The sequence below is a fragment of the Aethalodelphis obliquidens genome, unplaced genomic scaffold, assembly GCF_003676395.1.
Source record: "Aethalodelphis obliquidens isolate GAN/ISIS:26980383/991018 unplaced genomic scaffold, ASM367639v1 scaffold5, whole genome shotgun sequence".
Classification (NCBI taxonomy): Eukaryota; Metazoa; Chordata; class Mammalia; order Artiodactyla; family Delphinidae; genus Aethalodelphis; species Aethalodelphis obliquidens.
In genome coordinates, this window is record NW_020837949.1 from 71,823,899 (window position 1) to 71,846,230 (window position 22,332).

Below are 22,332 nucleotides of genomic sequence, written 5' to 3' on the forward strand. Positions count from 1 at the left end.
TCACGTCTTAGGTAAACAAAGCTTGACAATTTTCTTGACCAGCTGACTACTTGTTTTTGATGAGAAAAAAGTATCTAGATGAGAGCTGTCTAACAGAAATTTAACCTAAGCCACAGATGTGAGCCACATGTATAACTTTGCATTTTCTGGTAGTCACATTAAAAAGAAAAAGGTGAAGATTTTAACAATATATTTTATTTAACTCAATATATTCACACTATCATCATTTTTCCATGAAATCAACATTAAAAAACTTGAGGTACTATATGTCGTTTTTTTCCTACTCAGTCCTTGAAATCCAGTGTGCATTTTATCCTTATATCTTAACTCAGACTAGCCACGTTTAAAGTGCTCGGGAGCCACATGTGGCTAGTGGCTACTCTATTTGTGTAAATCTAGAGAATACCTAATCCTAGTTACGGTCACAAGTCAAAGAAAAACAAGTGCCCCCCTCAACCACCAAATATCACCCAAGAGATACAATGATTTCCTAAATTAGTTAGTTTCAGTTGTGTGCGAGCTCTAGAGACAACTTGTTCTCTATACGCCTAAGTTTCCTGATAACCCATTGCATGTCTGCCAAACTTGCATCTTTTAACGCAGTAAATACTTCCAATTCGATATTTTATTAACTCCCCAAGTATCCCTCTAAGAGACTATTCTGAAGGTCTGAGAGCCAAAGATGTTTGACGATACCCCTTGGCTAGAGCTGAAAAGACATTAGCAAAAATTACAAGTTAAAGTTACACCTCTTTCGCCAAATGAACAGTTCCTTTGAGAAAATCCTTTCCTTCAACTACAAGTAATTGGGGTACAAAGGTGGTGAAAATTGCTAACCTTTCATAATGGTATTTTAATTTCATAATGTCACACTACAAAACTCAGCTCATCCCATCACTAGTAAGTACACTCTGCTATATTCATGGCCAAAGATACATTTATGGAAAAGAGCACCTTTTTTTTAGTGTGGCCCTTTAAAGAAATTTATCATTATAAAATATTTTGACAATTTTTACAACAGTGTTGGATAAAGGCATTTTACATACATACATATATATAATATATATGTAAACATACGCATATTTGTTTCTAGCCACTTTAGGCAAACTGTACTAAATCTGACTTAATTTTGATTTCTAGGTGTTTGACTTAAAAAGAATAGCCTCAGAGAGAAAATATTCATAACTACAGGACTTTGACATTCCCTGTTCAAGCTCTACAAATGCATAAAGCTTGATAAATGAGCTTTGGAATTTGTTTTTAAAGGCTTCTTGAAGGCAGTCTGCTTACTTACCTAAATTGATCACTAGCTTTTGTGGGTTTGGAAACATTAGTAACTTTTAAAAATTAGCTTGGGGACTTCCCTGGTGGCGCAGTGGTTAAGAATCTGCTGGCCAATGCAGGGGACGCAGGTTCAATCCCTGGTCCAGGAATATCTCACATGCCGTGGAGCAACTAAGCCCGTGAGCCACAACTACTGAGCCTGCCCTCTAGAGCCTGCCAGCCACAACTACTGAGCCCGTGCACTGCAACTACTGAAGCCCACGTGCCTAGAGCCAGTGCTCCTCAACAAGAGAAGCCACCACAGTGAGAAGCCCACGCACCGCAACAAAGAGTAGCCCCCGCTCGCCGCAACTAAAGAAAGCCCACATGCAGCAACGAAGACCCAATGTGGGGAAAAAAAAAAAAAATTAGCTTATCTCAGTCAGTTTGGAAAAGCACCATGGAGAACACGTCACAATTTCTTTGGAAAGCTGTTTCCTTGAAACTCCCAACTGGGAGGAAACCCCTGAAATTTGTTAAAATAATTACTACATCTCCATGATAGTTAGCAGTGCCAATAATTTGAGATCATTCCTGTTCAGTTTGGGGCATAGCCACATAATTTCATTATCCTTTTGGTTGAACACTTATTTTAAGGATATTTAATGTTTTGAGGCATCTGTGCAAATAGTGTTAGACCAAGAATTAGATGACTTGGACTCTTGTCCTGGTTCTGTAGTTAGCCACCAGTGCTAATTCTCTGGGTTTCAGTTTAGTTATCTGTAAAATGATGAATTTGGAATAAATTATTTTTATGTCTCTATCCTGTTCATATTGTGTGACTTAATTATAATTCTCCATCAAGAGGGAGAGAAGACATTTTAATCATGTTCTCAGAGTCAAACCAGACATGTTTCTTCTCTACCCTTAGCTATTGACAGATATCAAATTAGACAGAAAACACAAAAGCCATCAGAGAATCCTCTCTCTATTCGCCATTAGGTGTGACAAGCTCTGCATCTTAACTCATATTATCTTGCTTTATTACATGAAACAAAGATAAAACTTATCAACACAAAACCTCCATTTTAGCTCTAAATTCAATCACCCTTCACTTACTCAAAGACTTTCTTTCTCCCCCTTTATAACTCTCCTATTCTACTCCATTATTCACATCAGCATGCCGAAGTGTTCCAAAATCTCCCTTAAAAGTGAAAGCCTTCCTTGACTCCAAATCTTTTTCTACTGATGGTTCTTTCTCTCTACTCCATCTTCCCTTTACTGCCAAGCTTCTACACTTACTATTTCTGCATTTTTACTTCCCGTTCTCTCTCAGACTTCAGACTGCCTTCTATACCCTGTTTTATTTCATCTTCTCTTGCTAAAGTAAGTAATGACTTCCACATTTCACTCCACATCTTACAAGGAACCTCTCTCCTTTGGGCTTCTGGGATACCACACTCTCCTGGTCTTTAGCATATTTTTCTGGTCACAACTTCTCAGTCTCTTTTTTCTACTTCTGAGTATTATAGTAAATTCTGAATGTCCAGCTTCTGAATATAACAGTAACTGAAGGCATTGTTTTGGGTGGTTTCTACAAGTCATGTGGCTTTAAATACCTTTAAATGTATTTAATGTATTTACAGTCTACTCCCATTTTTAGATTTCCAGCCCTGAAATCTAGACCCATCTAATAGCCCACAGCATCTCTCCATTTGGATGTCTCACAGGCACCTCCAACTTAACAGATCACAAATAAATCCTTGATCTCTTCCACCATACACAATTATCCCCTACACACACACACATACACACACACACACACACACACACAGTTTTTCCTTCTCTAATCCCCTAATCTCAAGAGTAAATAGGACCCTATCAGTCGCTCAGTCCTGAAATCTGAGGCTCATTCTTAATACTTTACAATGGCATCTAATGAAACACAAAGTCTTGTCAACTGTGTATCTCAAATATCTGTTCTTCTTCTATTTTTATTTTATTCTTTAACTCTCATCCATGTAACTATTGCTTCATACACCCTAGCAGCCTCCTAACTAGACTTGTGACTTAATTTGTGGCAAGTTAAGAACTTGTCTGACTCCAAAAAAATTTTTTTTAAATGCAGCCCCAAATGAGCGTCTTTAAATGCAGGTATAATCCTGTTACTTTCCTGCTTAAAATCTTTTGGTGGCTCCTAATATAATTAGGAGAAAATAAAAACATTGTACCGTATGTATAAAGCCTGAAGTGATTTTCATCCCCACGTGTGTCTCTTCACCTCACCCAGTGCCTTATATCTCCTCCTACTCACTAGTCATGCTCCAGTTACCCTGGCCTTCTTTCAGTTTCTCAAACACATGGATCTTTTTCTATCTCAGAGTCTTTACACACGGTATTCCCTCTGGTTGGAACAATGCTTTTTCCCTCTTTATCTGGGTAATGCCTCATCATCCTTCAGAAAATATTGCTTCCTTAGAGATGCATTTTCTTATTCTCCCATTATTGACAACTGTTATAGTCTTCATAAGCCTGTACTTCTCCTATTTAACAGGTACAACCTTTAATTGTTAATTTGTGCATTATTTGTTCATCGTCTATATTCCTTTTTATTTTATTTATTTTTATTTATTTATTTACTTATTTATTTTGCGGTACGCGGGCCTCTCACTGCTGTGGCCTCTCCCATTGCGGAGCCCAGGCTCTGGACGCGCAGGCTCAGCGGCCATGGCTCACGGGCCCAGCCGCTCCGCAGCACATGTGATCTTCCTGGACCGGGGCACGAACCCGTGTCCCCTGCATCGGCAGGCGGACTCTCAACCACTGCACCACCAGGGAATTCCTTTTAAATTAAGCTTCAGAAGACCAGGGATCATGACAATTTTATTCACTGCTAAATCCTCAGAACCTAACTCGGAGCACAGAATGTCATAGCTGTGGAATCAATACTTGTTAACGAAATCTTACAAGAAAGTGAATTGAGGAGAATAGCATATGGCTGATGAGAATGGGAACAGGAACTTGACTCTCTTCATTTTCCATAGCTCTTCCTCCATACCATGCTGTCATTCCTCTTCTTGACTCATCCCAACCCAGTGTAGACCATGTAGCTCAGGCTGATCAAGTGTCTTTGTCACTGACTTCAACGTTGATTTGGCCCCATTTTCATAAGCCTAATCCCTGGGGGGTTCCCAGGCCCTGACCATGCTATCTAACAACTCAGTTTCCTGGGCTTTTTCTGCCTTTATTACATTTATAGATATCCTCAATGGCCTCTGCTTTCCCCTCTCCCAATTATTCTGCATTTTTAGCAAAGCATTCATTTTTAAAATAAGTCACTTTTCTACTTTCCTATTTATAGTCCTTTCTTTTCTTAGTCTATGGAAGATCCTGCTAATACGCAGTGTTCTTTTTTCCCTTAAGCTAGATCTAATTTCTTGTTTTCCATCCCAAAACAGAACACTGAAATAAAGTAAGGCATTTATATACATTGATCCATATACTGTTTCTTCCACTCCAGGAAATTTTGAAACTTAAAAAAATTTAAAAGTTCAACTGCGAAAGGGTAAATGTACACTTTTTATCAATAGAGCCATTACCTCTCACAAATATAATCACCTTCACAGGAAAATAAAATACCAAGAGGATAAAGTGTACAAGAGCTATGCTGATGCGATAAGCAAGCAGTCCTCCATTAGCACCAGGCCATCTTGGTAGCCTAGCAGACAGCATGGGGTAAGAGGCAACCAGAGCAAATAAAGAAATTAAACCAAGCACTCAAGGGAGAAATGGAAAGAAAAACCCCGCAGAAGTAAATGGGGATGCAAAGCAAGTAGTGAAAGAAAGCTTTGCAGAGACTGTAAAGTAACTGAATGAAACTATCAACACGCAAGAATGAATTTCAGAAGCACCAAACATAGATGGTATGAGGCTGATTGGCAGGCCAAGCTCTTCTAAATGAACCCAAGTCCAAAAATCTCAGAAACTTCTTACTGGGACCCAAATCCTCAGTGTGGAATTCTTTCTTTCTTCAAAAGAATCAGCCTTGATGCTCAGAATGCCATTCATTCCTTCACACCCCCACTCAGGGTTCAGGTAATGCAATCTTTCTTGTATTTAATGAATTATGCATTGTATTTTGTTACAACTACTCTTTGTGATAGTTTTTCTTTTTAAAAAATAATCTGTTCAATATTTTGAGTATGCTAAGTGAATAAGGCTTTTTGATGTTCGAGCTATTTCTGCTCCAGAAGTAGCAAGGAAAATTTTAACTAAACTTGTAAATTTTCAGCAAGAGGGACTTTGAATTTGCAGTATATTTAAGTGGCAATTGTCCAAGTAAATCTTAGGTATAGTCATTATTCATGTTAGTTATTAAAACAAAACAAAATAAAACTATTTCATAGATAGCAGGAAAAAATCAGAAGAGTTTATCTCCTGAGTCCAAAGTTTTGCTATTTTAGCTAAATATAACATATAAATGAATTTTAAAATTCAAACTTACTTAAAATTTTAAAAAATGATTAGTTCCGGAGGGAAGTAAAGGAAGATGCAATCAATATTCAACATCCAGATATAGATAATGCTGTCCATGACATTCTATTTATTAAAGTAGCATAAACTTCTTATATACATTTTACAGGAGCTCTATATATATCATAATAACAACTTAATAAGTATTTTTATGTAAATTAAGGTAGTTTTACATTAATGTGGGCTATCCCAATTTGCAATGATTTCACTTGTATTTTTATGTTTAGGATTCCTTCGTGTCATATAAATAATATTAACTTAAATACTGTATTTGGGCAACATTCAAATATCAAGCTCACAACTTGATACATGTGGAAGACCTAATAAAGTTAAAAATGTAGAAGATGGCTTTGGTGAAGAGGAAAGGTAAAAAGATACTTCCTTGGGTACATGCCAGCTTTGAGTCTATGATTTGTGGCCTGTCCTCTCAGAGTTGAAAATATCCAGGGGCTACAGGGGACTGGAGGGTAGAAGTTATACTCTTCCTAAGAATTGTCAACACCACGAATGAACGTCCATCCAACATGCCTGGCAGTTTCTGAAAGCCTGCCAGTTATGGAGATAAGAGGCAGCTGACGTTGTGAACTTGCCCCCAAATCAGGGCACTAGCAGCCTAAATGCAGCTTATACTGCGTATCAGTGATAATTATCGACTTCCTCCTAGGAATTACTTGTCTCTCGATCTCCACTGTACCTGTATGAGCACCTGCATGGGCACATGCATACACACACTGACACACACATACATATACATTCTTTCTTCAGGTGATTTAGGTTTCTACCCTACACCTGTTGCTTTCCGATCTTAAATCACTGAATCCTAAATCCTTTAGGTTCTCATCCCTTAAGTGAAGAAACTCACCTGCTAAGTGGTATAACAAAAGTAGGTGGAATTCTTAGGCAATGTAGTATATTATAAACATAAGCTGCCATTGTTGTTATTATTTATGTCATTATTATTATCATTAATTATTATTTAAATTCTTCAGAGTAATCCATGTAGGAGATTAATTGGCAGAAAACAAGTAGAGAAAGAACTAAAAATTCCAACAGCCCAGCAAAATTAATGAGAAAATCAAGAACACATCTGTATTTGATAGAACAAACAAAAATTATACTTCTTTACCTCAATACTGACCTAGAAAATATTCCTGGGACCCTGGGACAAGCACACTAAATCACTACTACTACTAATGCCCAAAATCAGTTATGACTAGTACATATTTTCTAAGAGAGGATATATGACCTAAATGTTACTAAGTCTTGAGTCCAAGGTCAATTTCATCAACAGTCTTACAATAAGCTCCCCTTCAGAAATGTATAGAAATAAAATGTCTATAATGCACAATAGAAACCACACACAGAAAATGGATTTTTCCAGAGATATGGCAAAAGCGTGCAGTCATTGTTGTGGGCCAGTCACAGTTACTGAATACCTAAAATTTATCAAGCCCTTTATGGAAGTCCTACTTTTAATTTTTAGAAAACTCCATGAGATAAGGAGTAGGATTGCTATTTTACCAATGAGTTAGCTGACTGCTCAGTTAGATAATTCAAATCATTCAAACTTAAACAACTAGAAAATACTAGAGCTAGAATGTGAACCCAAGTCTTAATACCTCCAAAACCTGTTTTCATCTCTGTGTGTCATGCCAATACTTCCAGTTACACAAATGAACTCTTACTTTTATATGACAGGCAGCCGTAAGAATAATTGAACAAAAGGAACTTATGATCTTACAAATCCACCGTCAATAATAGGAAAGCCATTTGAAGCTGGAGTTAGGTTTGTGATGAAAGATTTTCACTTCCCTCAAGTCTCAAGATTTCCTTCAAGTCTTTCTCTTGATCCTGCATACACATCTTGGAACCAAGGGCTGGTGTTTTGCCTTGAAATTGAGCAGCAATGCCTGGCTCCACTGCCTTGGCCTCATGACCGCCAAGTTCTAGCGAGTAGAACTCACCAAGCTTAGTTGGGAATCAAGAGCAGACTAGTCTTACCATTCTTTCAGGACCCTTTTGAAGCTGGACCCATCCTATTCAGATGAGGTAGATCGTCACTTACCAGCTTTTCTGTGAACATGTCTTTGCTCTAACAAGTTCAGTCTCCTCAATCCTCCATAAACTCTCCAATTTATTATCCCTTCCATGATTTTACACATACTAATAACTGCTTAGCACAGCATCTTCTTTCCTCTGCCCACTGGAAATCTGACCGATCTCCAAGGCCTGGGTACAGTTCTCCCACCATGAGGAAGAATACCCTTGATCCTTCATTGATATCTCTCATTCTGAACATATTTAAACAAATATGTTATTTTGTGTCTTCCTGATTTGGCCTCATAATATTTAATGATTATTTGAGATGCATAATTTAGCTTTATTTTTCAAGGCTAAAGCTTAAGCTTTATGGATAGGAACAATTTAATCTATTATCTCACACTCTTTTGAGAACATTGGGGTTGTGTTGTTCATCAGTTGACTATATCAGTCTCTTCTGGAAAATAAATACAAACAGTGATCGGGACCTGGCTTTTATGCCATCCTGCCTGACTCGTAGATTCAGGGATGGGAGCAAATAATGAGGTCAGGCCTCAGTGAATGACTTTCTCATGAAAATATCCCATGTTCCACACAATGCAGTCAAAGAAGTACAGATTTTGAAATAAGACTGCTCTGGCTTTAAATACTAACTCAGCTGATTAAATAATGGTGGACCCTAGGTAAGTTCTTTTTCCTACATAAATTTTATAAAACACTACATTGTTCACAAAGATGTTAAAATTAGAAATAAAATGTATAAGAAAGCATATGGACCATAGTTAACCATGAATAAATCATGTCTAGTATTATTTCTATAGGATAAATAGCTCAAGGCACCCTGTCCGCCAAGGTGATATACTTAACCACTAATATTTTATTTTTGCCTTAACTTTTTCCAATATTTAATAACAGATCATGAACTAATGGAACTTTCAATTGCTTCTTGAGTTGCAATATTGGCACTAAAAATCATGATCACTAATTAACATTATAAGAGTCATTGTTGAAATCTAGATATTTCATTGATGAACTGTTAATAGTACAACATGAAATCAACATTGCTTCAAAAGCTATTTGGGTTGTTAGGGCAAAACCATACGAATTTCCAAGATATTGAGTATCTTTGTCAGAAGTATTAATTTGTACTTTTATTTTGACTTTATGACAGTAACATATGGTTTTATATGTGTTTCGAGGACTTTGTTTTATGGTATAAAAAGTAGTTACCATACCTCCCCTGTTTGACTTGCCTAACTTAGATAATTGTCTAACTTATCTGATTTTCAAATATTTTTATCACAGGGTTTCTACCCTCTCCACCTCCAACAGAAAAACAAAGAGAGAGGTGTCTTACAGCAGCAGCTGTTTCCCCATTCGGTTTTAAGCTGAATATTTACATGACTTCTCTAATGTAGATATTTCCGTACATTTTTTTAGTTGTTCACTGGAGACTGAGAAAAATGACTATCCCACAGCGGCTTGGAAACATAGCCCTTTCTATTGAACTCCCTGTCAATATACCTTACACGTCAATTATATTGCACCATGCCTATGTCTTTTCCAAAGCAGTTTACTCAATGGTTCATTTATTGTTATCTAGTAATAATGTATTCTTTCATGCTCTCAAGGAGGTGTCTATATAAACTGTAACAAAGAATCAGGAGGCGGCCAAAATCCTGTAAGGCATTTATAGCTTTCTTTCACTATGAAATTATAGTTAAGTAATTGTTCCTTCTAATTGCCCACATCTTTTAGACTGGTCCCAGGACGTACCCTTTGCCTGATTGTGAAATAGTGACTGGAGATAGTCCGTATAAGCATCCACCTTGTGGATTTTAAGCCCTTTTTCTTTTTTTAAGCCACTTAAAAAGCGTTGGCAAGAATGTGGATGAATTGGAACGTTAGCACACTGTTGGTGAGAATGATAAATGGTGTAGCCACTATGACAACGGCATGGAGGTTCCTCAAAAAACTTAAAATGGAACTACCATTTGATCCAACAATCCTTTTTCTGGGTATTTAGCCAAAAGAATGAAATCAGGATCTCAAAGATATATTAGCATTTCATGTTCATTGCAGCACTATTCACAATAGCCAAGATGTGGAAACAACCTAAATGTCCATCAACAGATGAATATGTAAAGAAAATATGGTATATACATTCAATGGAATACGATTCAGCCTTAATTCTGAAGGAAAGTCAGAAGGAAATTATGTCATGTGTGAAAACATGGATGAACCTGAGCACACTATACTAAATGAAATAAGCCAATCACATACAAACAAATACTGCATGATTCATCTTATATAAGGAATGTAAAATAGTGAAGTTTACATAATCAAAGAGTGGAATGGTGACTTCCAGGGGGTAGTGGGGAGAAGGAAATGGGAGTTATGGATCAAGGAGCATAAAATTTCATTTAATCAGATGAATAAGCTCTAGAGATCTGATGCACAGCATTGTACCTATAGTCCACAATAACATATTGTACATTTAAAAGTTTGCTAAGATCTCTTGTTAAGTGTTCTTATCACAATAAAATACAATAAAAAAATTTTGGTCCAATAATTTTTCCAATAATCCAAAAATATCCAATAATAATTTAAGTCCAAATAATCAAATAGTTGCCTGAACTCTTAGTGCATTTGACCTAGAAAAAAGCTTATGATGTTGAGGTCCATTATAATAAGTAATCCCTTCGTAGTGCAGTTTTTATTTCCATTGGCTTCTAAAATTTAATTCAAAATCTGGCAATAATGATATTTGTGTTGAAAAAACTTCATGGCACCAATCAAAACACACTCTGATTATACACTATGACCTGAAAGGTTAATTAACATAAAATCCCATCCAGTGTTTATAAATAACACAGATTTTAAATTCACCAAATACCAAAGAGATTAGTAGTTTTCAATCTAGTTTTCTGCTGCATATTCCTGCAGTCTCTTTGGGAACTAAAAATTGGTGTTATTATTATTATTATATTAAAACTGTGAGGAAATAAATCTATTGCCTTAGACTGGCACGCAGCCTCCCATGGTCTGGTCCCTTCCACTCTTTCCATCCTTATCTCTCCCTCACGCACGTAAGCCCCAGAAAAATAGAAGAGCCTATTCTACCTGAAACACAACCCATCCTGTCCCAGTTTTTTGTCTTCATCCTTGCTGCCTAAAAGTTTCTCTTTCTCATGCCCTTTACTGTTAGTCTATGCACCCAGTACTAGCTGTTTGCATTTATTCAGTGCTTACTACATACCATGCATTTTACTAAGAGCATTATTTCATTTGCGACTTCTAGCAACCCTATTTTACAGAGTATGAGGAAACTTTGGCTAGTCATCCAGACAGTAAATGGCTAATGGCTGAGCTGCGATTTGTACCCAGGCAAACTCCAGATTTCATACTGTGATACATTACTTAACACTGTGATACATTAATTCCAAGTTTCAATAAACTTTAAAGATCAAGAGAAAAATAATAGTTCCCCCATGGGTATTTCCTCTCTCCCCTTTATCTACTCCTGTAACTCCCTGAAGTCAAACTAATTTCTCACTACTGATAAAAGTTTGTGACATACCCATCTTGTTTCCTCTGCTAGGCATTCTGATTCACCTTAATAGGCTTTGTGTTAAATAGTAAAACACCTTGCATATGGTAAGCCCTCTATAAATACTGGTTATATGAATTCATCATCGCCAGAATTAAGAGAGAATTCAGTCTGTATTATAAATGACCTCTGAAAAATTATTTTAAAAATCAATTTAGCATGCCTATAATGTGATAAACAAAGATCAAATTTGGATATTTATAGCTTCACAAATTTGATTTTTTATGTTGAGTTAATAAAAGTGACCAAATCTATGGGCACTCAAGTTTTAAATCCATTCATTCAATCATATGGATTTTTTTTTTTTAACTGAATCAGACAATAGAATTTGAAACTATTATTTGAGAATCCTAGGTGAATTTTGGTTACTCTAAGGAAACAAAGTGTTAAAACTGGAAATAATTCCTTATGATAATGACTGTATTATTATTTTATTTGCTTTTCACTGAGCTGCTTCAGAATTTTCATTTTCTGTACATACACATATGTCGACTCACCTAGATAATGGTAAATAGTTGGGAAAGAAAGGAAAAAATCATTTAATTATTTTTCTTACTTGACACTAAGCAAATGTAACCACTTTTTTTTATTCTTGAAGGTAAACTGGATACTTTAATGCTATTTAGATACAACCTACATTTATTTACTCAGTTTCTTGAATTTCAGAGGGGAATTGATTTGAAGAGTATTTGAGGCTTCTTCCTCATAAGCCACCAGAAGATCACATTTTCTTCCCGTGATTTAAATGTTGACATTACAGTTAATTTTGACAGTTGTCTGATAGAAGTTTTAAAGTCTAATAATTTCTATTTAAATAATAATAATAATAAAGTAATAATACTACAAATCTCAAAATAATCACTACTGCATATAAGATGGAAAATTACTAGGTTGAAGATTTGCCTTTTAGTCTTTCATACTTAAATTTAAAATACACATTGATAAAATTACATAATAAAGAAAAAGGTAATTATTTGAGGTTGGTGGTAACTTATTGAATTCAGAACAAGGATTCCTAGAAAAATTCCATGTTAGAGATGAACACCATTTTTCTTTCTTCTTATAACTTCTGTAATTTAAAAACACTTCACTCTGAAAAGTTAAAATATAAAAACTAATTTTCTAAAGCACAAGTATGCCAGTTTTAAGAATGCTAGAACTTCTCTCAAAAGTAAATTGCTTCAGAATTATTCTTTAACTCATAAATAATTTTTTCCTCGGTGACCTAGAGCATGACTAAGCCATGACTGTTAATTATACTCACTGATTATCTGTGACAGAATAACATCCTATTAAACTATCTGAGAAAACAGAATCAAGCCAGAGACCCAGAAGGATGTGGATATAGCAGCTATATAACTTAAAGGAGAAGAAAAGCTGATTTTCACAATTAGGCTCACACTAGGAATAGTGCTGAGTTATTTTATTGATCCTTGGTGGAAGGAATGGGTCTCCAAAGCTTTCCTGGAGATTCACCCAAAGTAAATAAACAAGAAGCTCACTGGGTCTGCCCTCTGACCTAGAGAAAGTTATGACATTTTCTCTGAGCATTAGGTACTCTTTAAGCTGAGTTATTCTTCAATTAGAATGTTACATATCATAATCTGTTGTTTACCTTATTGCCTAGAACTTACAAAAGAGTTCTATAGACGCTAACAAGGGAAAATTAAGAGCAGTGTTTTCTGGGATAAAATGCTCCTTTCACACTCACACCCCATTTCTCCTTTTGTGATACTGGTGTTGCCTTTAGTGTACTTTGGGCACTGTTATCCAGAAATAAACGCACAATTCTACCCTGGCTTGTTCCTGGTATAAGAAAATGATATGACACTTTCATTTTGATTTTCCTTGTAAAAGAAATTAAGTGAGTCTGCCCTTGACAGGTGTGATGCCCCAATCAGCACCACTCCGCAGGCTTTTGCAGACTCAGCCGGTGGAAACTGCCCTCCCCCCAACTTTAAACAAAGCCATTTAATTTGGTATCAAGTCAAGGTAAGAAAAAAGGAAACACACTAATAAATAAAGGACAACATAAAGTATAGCCTGCCAACATGAACCTACATGCAAGCCGGAGGAGATTTATAATTTTCTTCCCCAGGGAGGGAGTGACTAACGCACACACACTGACCATCACCGTAAAGAGGTAAAGAGAGAGTGAAATGGCTCAACGTACACACACCCCGCTCCATACCGGGGACGAGTCTCCAAGCTGCGGCTTGTGCTCTCGGAGGGCCAGGCTGAAGCTGACCGCTCCTACGGCCACGCTGGACACCCCCAGCCCTATCTCCAGCACAGAGAGAACCAAGAGGCTCCCAATAATCTGGCCGCTGGTGCACATCCTTCCTCGGTCATCATTCCTTCCAGATCAGAGAGAGAAGCCAACCATCCACCTTCTTTCTTCCACTATCCTCCTTACCCCTTCTGCCCCCTACCAGACCCCAAAACTTTTCTTTCTTCACCGGCGAAGCATTATCCACAAGGACTGGATTTCCAGAACTGGAGACCCTCTTCCCTGACCGGGTCAGAGGCAGAGTCGCTCCATCCCCTGGCACGTTCGGACAGGGATCGTAGAAGGATTTTCCCGGTTCGGTTCGGTGGTCGGAGTCCAGGAGAGGAGAGCACACCGGTAGAAAGGGCTTTCAACAAGGAGCTGGAACCCTGGAGGAGCCACGGAGCTCCGGAGCCCCGAGCCTGGAATCCGGCTCGGGAGGCGCTGTCCAGAGTTCTGCCGCGTCCCAACTCTCCGCAGGGAAATCCCGCTCCCTCCTCAGCCTCCCAAACCCTTTCAGGCTCCCCTTTCTTTCCTTGCCAAGTAGATGAGCTTTGCTTCCCCAGATCCAAGGCGGAACTGCTCAGAGCTTCTCTCTCCCTCTCGTCTCCTTTCCTTTGTTTTCGTGGTAACACAAAGTGCTTCTACGAGTCCCTTGGTCCCCAGGCTGAGCGGGCAGATGAGATTCAGCACCACACTCCGCACAGTTTCTGTGTCGCCAGAAAAAGCGACCTTGTCTGATGGCCTTTTTCCGTCTGGGTTTCTTCTCCCTCGTCGTCGTCCTCTTCCTCCTCTTGTCTCTTGATCTGATTCTCTCTCATTGCAATGACCTCATTGGGATTTAAGAGGGTGATGGAGGAGGGAAAAGCTTGATCTATTTGTGGGTCCAGAACCAATACTCTAGTCTGGACCTTGATCGGCCCCGCCTCGGGACGCTTACCACAGGGATCCAAGCGATCCCTACCTTCGCATTCCCCCAACCCCCCTCTCGCTGCCTTCTGGGCTTCTGTCCAGATGGGAGGGGAGGGGATGCCTACGTCAACACGGGGCTCATTCTGTATAAAACTTTCTTCTGCGTGTACACAGGGTGACGTGGGAGCACAGTGTGTAAAGAAAGGCAGAGAGAACACAGGGGAGGGAGGAAATACAGACTCCTAAATTCACTAGGACTCCAAAGAACACTCACCAAGGAACTCCTCTCTCAAGAAGAGTTACACTCAAGCCTGCTTTAAGGAGTTGGCCACTCCCTGCTGTCACAACCTGTCACCTTCCATGTCTGAAGGTTGGGAAGATGCAGTTGGCTGGGGCCTCACCCCTGCGGGGGAGGTGCCCGCGGTTCCTCCCCAGCTCTCCCCTAGCAGCGCAGCTATGCGTGTTCTAGGTAGCATCACCAGACCACATGCCTGGGACTGCGTGTTCTCACTCATATTCAAGAGATGTGTATATTTCAGTACTACATTGGAAAGGGCATTATTAAAAACAAAAATCTGGCTCACTGCACAACTGTTTATGACAGTTTGACCTCATCAGAATCCTTAGAACAAGGGCCAACTATGGCTCAGGTATTTTTGTGTTGTAGTCTGATGCACGTGGGACTCTAGAAGTCTGGGTATCACTGAGTCTGGGGCCAGTTTCATGTCCCTGATTTTACTTCATGAAAAATCCCAAGGTATTCCATCAGGAAGATCTCGGGAGTGGGGAGGATGAGAAGATGTTTATGGGTCATCTTTCTCAAAAACTGGTTTCTGGGGAACTTGGAGATGGATTGAAGGAAAACAGAAGAAAGGAGGATTGAGTTAGAACACATTGCACAAGACCAGGGCATCTTGACCTCTGAATGCATGCTGACTAGAGCAGGGCAGTTTCCTCTGATTAGAAGCTTCTTTTTTTTTTCTTAAGGCCCCAGTGCTGAGAACACTAAAGTGGAATGATATACAATCTATATCATGTGCCCGTTTTCGTTTTCTTAAGTTTCAGAGCTTCTTTCAGAGTTTAAATTCAAATGTACAGTATAATTTATTTTCCTTTTGATGTATTTATATTCCACATTTTAGAAAAATTGAGTCTTCTTCCCTTAAAAAAAAGCAAGGAAGGAAGAATTATGAATTATTAGAGTCTTAATAAGTCTTAAAGAGTCTTCAGCTACTGTGATGTTTGAAGAAAACTTCAAACGTTTATTTTCAATAATTAGAGAATTCACCTTCCACTTCTTGAAAACTCAGTCTACCAAAGAGCCAATCACTAGAATCCTTCATATAGTTTTTGGCTTTACTGAAGGATAGTTTATTTTATTTAAATCTTGTAAAAGTCATTTAAATGATCCAATTTATATGTAGAAATAATGGAGTAACTATGTGGCCTTTTTGTTTGCCTTTAGTCACTGCTTTCCTTTTTTTTTTTTTTAATATTCTTCCCCATTGGAAGAGAAAGTTATAGTAAGTGTTATAATAGATTGGTTAATGCAGCCATATAAAAAGGACTGTAACTTACAGGATGGAAAATTAATTTTTAGAGGTAGTGTTAACAATGGATGAATTTCCCAGAGAGAAAGAAATGAGTAAATTATTATGATTGAGCTTTCATCTCTGAATGCAATGGCTAGAAATGTGTTTTCTTATAAACCCAAAGCCTAATCATATGCTTGACTATAACCAATCTTCATTTTTTGAAAAACAAATATACATGTATGATATCACATATGTGGAATCTAAAAAAAGGGTACAAATGAACTTATCTCCAAAACAGAATAGATTTACAGATGTAGAAAACAAACTTATGGTTACCAGGGGTGGGGAGAGGGAGGGATAAATTGGAAGATTGGGATTGACATATACACACTACTATATATAAAACAGATAACTAATAAGGACCTAATGTATAGCACAGGGAACTCTACTCAATACTAAAAGAATCTAAAAAAGAGTGAATATAAGTATATGTATAACTGATTCACTTTGCTGTACACCTGAAACTGACAAAATTTTGTAAATCACCTATATTCCACTAAAAATTTAAAATAATAAGAAATTAAATCCATCATCACTTATAAATGACTACCAATGAGTCACACCAAAACAGAAATATTTATAGGAATAAAATAAAAACAATCGTTACCATGAACAAGTTACTGTTTGTATTTAACAACATGAAGATCAATGTTGTTAGGACTTTCAAAAATATCTTACATTACTTGTTCTGGGAGAAAAAGTATATTTTCCATGCAGTTTTAAATGATGGAAAGATCCCCACTCCCAATTAAATACAGCAACACTAAATTTCACTCTTAATCGTGGAAATCATGGCAAAAAAAAAGGGGGGGGGCTCAATTGGCATCCTCTACCTCTCAAAATTATTTGTTAGAGAAAGAATTACAGGATAAAACAATAAATCAAGAGAAACACAAATAAAGTATTGATACATTGGTATCTAAACCCCAGTGGCTCTGCAATTAGAGGGTTTAATTTTTCTTATGTTATAGTACAATAAAAAAGCTATTCATGAGATCCATTGATAGATATATGGTTCAATACTTGTACTTCCTCAATAGGAGCAATAGTATAAAAAATCTCAAGTTTGCCACCTGCTGGCTTATGTAGGATACAGTGAATATGAATGTATAGGTAATCTCAAAATAATTTTTATTAAACTTACCAGCTCATCAGAAGAAAATCCTCTGTAATTGCTTTCTTTACGGACCTAAGTTCTGCCAATAAGTATCTAAGAGTTCTGAGATCTTCATACATCCATTTACCCAAATAAGATTTATAGAATTTTTTTATTAAAGTATAGTCAACATACAATATTATATTTGTTTCAGGTATACAACATAGTGATTTGACATTTATCTACATTATGAATTGATCACCACAATAAGTCTAGTAATCATCTTTCACCATACAAAGTTATTAAAATATTATTGACTATATTCCCTATGCCATATATAGAAATTCTAATACATGGAAAAAGGAAAATCCAGGAGCTGGTAAACAAATACCACCTGTCTTAATATAGTCAAGTAAGTTAGTGAAATAATCAATTCAGTCACTAATATAAGGTTAGTAAATGAAAAGGTCAAAATTTTAAACTGATTAATTTTGAGAATTGATTTAAACTGTTCAAGCTATTATAAACTAAATTTGTATGGTGATCTTAGGAACTGCACTGAATGACCAGTGTAGTACAGAAGATGAAGAAAAATAAAAATCACAAAATTATTACAAATCATATAGCTGTTTTTAAGTGCTACAAGTCTATTTAGTATTTCAATACTCTTGTCAGTGTGGCTAGAAATGATGATACCTAAGACTTAGCTAGGACTTTATAAAGTAATTCTGCTAAAAAAAAGAAAAAAGGAAATAACATTGTGAGGACCTTTTTTTCCTTATTTAAAGCTTAAGAAGAAGAGATAATTAATCCTGAATTTATCTTTTGCCTTTTTTGTCTTCTAGTGATAATACAGCTTAGAAGTCATTATCTAATAGTAACATCAGTGCTTATGAAAATTAATTAGAATAAGTATAGTACTCAGTATTGTATTTATCACAATTTTCCATTTATGTCTGAAATATCTTTTGATTATTAATGACTAAAGCATGTAAAAAACCCAAATTATGTATTTTATTCTGATATCTACTTTTTAATAAAGAGTGTGATTATTTACACTCCTAGTCTTTATGGAGTAATTGGGACTGGATTTACTCTCCTACAATATACAATATATTCAAATAAACAGTGTTAGGATACCATACGACAGGCAGAGCAGAATTTTGATCCCTGCAAGGAAACTTGGATCTACACAAAGAAATTCTGAGCATCATAATGGTCCATAGATGGGTAACTGTGAACAATAGATTTTTTTGGTTTTCATCTCAAACGGACTAAAAATATGCACGGAAACCAGAGCTGCTGTGCAAGAAACAGAGTTTACAGTTCCAGCACAGCCAAAAAAATTAACAGCTGAAACAAAGTATATTTTCCATGCCCTTTTAAACGATGGAAAGATCCCCACTCCCAATTAAATACAGCAACACTAAATTTTACTCTTAATCGTGGAAATCATGGCAAAAAAAAAAGGGGGGCTCAATTGGCATCCTCTACCTCTCAAAATTATTTGTTAGAGAAAGAATTACAGGATAAAACAATAAATCAAGAGAAACACAAATAAAGTATTGATACATTGGTATCTAAACCCCAGTGGCTCTACAATTATCGGGTTATGAATTGATCACCACAATAAGTCTAGTAATCATCTTTCACCATACAAAGTTATTAAAATATTATTGACTATATTCCCTATGCCATATATAGAAATTTTAATACATGGAAAAAGGAAAATCCAGGAGCTGGTAAACAAATACCACCTGTCTTAATATAGTCAAGTAAGTTGGTGAAATAATCAATTCAGCCACTAATATAAGGTTAGTAAATTAAAAGGTCAAAAGGTCAAGCAACGTTTTCTCTCCTGGTCTTTTGACTATAGGCATCTAACAAGCTGTGTTACAAGAAGAGGGGTACCAAGCAGAGCACAGTAGTCTTACAGAATTCAGGGACAAACTGAAGAATTCTTGGAGGCTGAGGTACCCAGTATTTTCAGGACAGAGTACTAGAGAGGAGGGTGTTCAATAGAGAAAGAGATCCATAAATCTCCATAGGGCTCCCTTGAGTCTTTTGTGAAATCTAAGCCGCAACATCAGGGGGTGCAACTACACAAAGCTAGAAATGGAATGACCAGAGAACTAAAATCTGAAGCTTACAAGATGTCTGGGAAATTTTTCAGGTTCACAATAGCCAGTGAGAGTTCTTGTTGAATACTCAGCCTTTGGTGGAGAAAACAGGTAGAGCACATATAAGCAGTGGGGCTAAACTATGCATAAAGGCAACCCTGTATCTGACATAAAAATGTTTTAAAACAGGCTTCTAAAGTATTAATCTGTTTGGTAAGTAACTTAACAAAGTCTAGCACATCTTAACTAAAATGACAAAAACTATCATTCAACAATGTAACACTCACAATCTATACTAATCAGTACCTGAAATATGAAGAACCAGGAAAATGTGATCCATAACCAGGATTTCAGAGATGATGGAATTTGTTAACACTTGAAGACTTATTAGAAATACATTCAAAGATGAAGAGAAAAAACATTAACGTAATAAATACATAAACTGAATTTGTAGCAAAAAACAAAATATAATTCCTATAGATGAAAAATTATATATCTGAAATGAAAAATAGTACACTGATTTATTAGATTAGACACCGAAGAAAAAATTAGTGAACATTGACACAATAGAAATTAAGTTACACAGAGAAAAATCTCAATACAAATTAAATCACAGAGAAAAAAAAAGACTGAAAAAAAAAATGAACAGAGACTCAATTACCTGTAGAACAATTAAGAAATGATATATGGACATAATATAAATTCTAGAAGAATAGGTATGTGAAAATACTTTAAGTAAAAATGACCAATTATTTCCCAGGTTTGGTGAAAATTACAAACCCACACATCCAAGAGGTTCAGTAAAATACAAATAGAATAAACACAACAAGGCATACCGCAATCAAATTGCTGGAAAACAGTGATAAGGATTAAAAATTAAAAGCAGCCAGAGGAAAAAGGATGCATTATGTATAGAGGAAAGGAGGAAAGAATTACAGATTCTCGTCTAAAGTTATTCAATCCAGAGGACAAGTGAATGACAATTTAAATTACTGAAACTTAAAAGGAATCAGAAAAACCTATTAATCTAGAATTATATTCCCAGCAAAAATATCTTGAAAAATGTAAAGGAAACAGATCTGTCAGACCAACAAAAGCTGAGACAATTTACTTAGTAAATTTACTCAGTGAAGACATGAGATCTTCACTTTAAGAAATATTAAAAGAAATATTCTTCAAACAGAATTAAAATATATCAGAAGGAAACGATCTAGACAAAGAAATTCTGAGCATCATAATGGTACATAGATGGGTAACTGTGAACAAGAGTATTTTTTGGTTTTCACCTCAAACAGACTAAAAATATGCACAGAAACCAGAGCTGCTGTGCAAGAAACGGAGTTTACAGTTCCAGCACAGCCAAAAAAATTAACAGCTGAAACAAAGGATACAATGCTTACTAAAGAAAAATAACAGAACCCAGAATCTTTACAACTTAATATTTCTAATATCCTAGATGTAATAAAAAATTATCCAACATATGAAGAACCAAAAAATAAAATACATTTTCTCTCACGAGAGAGAAAAAATCAAGCAAGTGTGACCAGAAAATAAATCAGATGTTGGAACTAACAGATTAGGATTTTAAGACAGTACTTACAATTATCCCCAATGATCTAAAAGAGAACATTTTTTTCAACCAATGAATATTTTAGTAGAGAAATGGGAAATTATAACAAAGATAAAATCAGTTTAAAATCGAAATTCTAGAAGTAAAAAATACAATTTTAAAATAAATAAAATTGGAAGGACTTAGCTCAATGAACACAACAGCATAGGTTAATTTAAATATAGATAAATAATAATAATAGTAAACAATATAAATGTTTTTAAAATGAGTTGCAGGAACATCTTAAATGCTATGAAATGGTCAAAGATAGGTACAACTGGAATAGAAGAAGAAGGGGAAAGAGGACTGGACAGAAAAATATTTCAGAATATAATGGCTAAAATTTCACAAATCTATGAAAGGGAGAAATTCACATACTTGAGTTTCTAAATCAACACCAAGCAGAGAAAATATAAAGAAGCTAACAACAAAGCACAAGGCCAGGTCAAATTGTTGAAATCTAAAGATAAAGAGCATCTCTTAAAAGCAAAAAGAGAAAAGTGGCATATGTGTCATATCAATAACTTCTCATCAGAAGCCATGGAAACCAGAAGACAGTGGAATAACTTATATGATTAAATAAGAAAAAAAACACAGAATTCTATATACAGCTAAAATGTCCTTTAAAAATAAAGGCAAAATAAAAATATTTTCAGATAAAAGAAGACTAAAAATCCATGTCCTTCAGCCCTGAAATGTAAGAAATCACAAGTTCTTCAAAGTGAGGAAAATGATACTCAGATCCTAAGAAAGGAATAAAGAACATCAGAAATAGTTAATATCTGGTTTAATAAAAAGGTTACTTTTTTCTTTTTGACTTTTTCCTCTTTACAAACCATTTAACTGCTTAAAGCAAAATCATAACATTGTCTTGTGGGGTTTAAAATGTATGTAGATTGTTATATATAATAAATTATAATGAAAAGGGTGGGAACTATGATTCTTTATGTTTACAAGATTTTCATATTTAAATGAAGTAGTACATAATTGACTCTGAGTGTATTATGACAAGTTAAGGATGTATTGTAATTCCTGATGTAACCAAGAGGAAATGCAAAATATATAACTAAGCACAGAAATATAGCCAAGAAGTAAAATAGGAAACTTAAATTCAATTCTAAAAAATATTTTAGAATCCAAATAAAAGGCAGGAAAGGAGAAACACAGGAACAAACACAGAGGAGACAAGTAGCAATCAAAAAATAAAATGGCACAACAGTATTCAATGATATTAAAAAACTGTATTAAACATTAATGAAATAAAAATTAAAACTAAAAGGCAGAG

The 22,332-nt window shown here is 35.9% G+C and overlaps 1 protein-coding gene across 2 annotated transcripts in view; it reads right to left on the reverse strand.

The window, feature by feature from the left end:
- TMEM196 (transmembrane protein 196) overlaps positions 1–13,784 on the reverse strand; it is a 51,800-nt gene extending 38,016 nt beyond the window's left edge. Inside the window, exon 1 of one of the 2 annotated variants that reach the window (XM_027102643.1) lies at positions 13,638–13,784. In XM_027102643.1, coding sequence (XP_026958444.1) covers positions 13,638–13,784 — 147 coding nt within the window. Of the gene's footprint in view, positions 1–13,619 lie in introns of both variants that reach the window. The other variant, XM_027102642.1, reaches the window with a different exon arrangement.
- Positions 13,785–22,332: the final 8,548 nt, after the last annotated feature.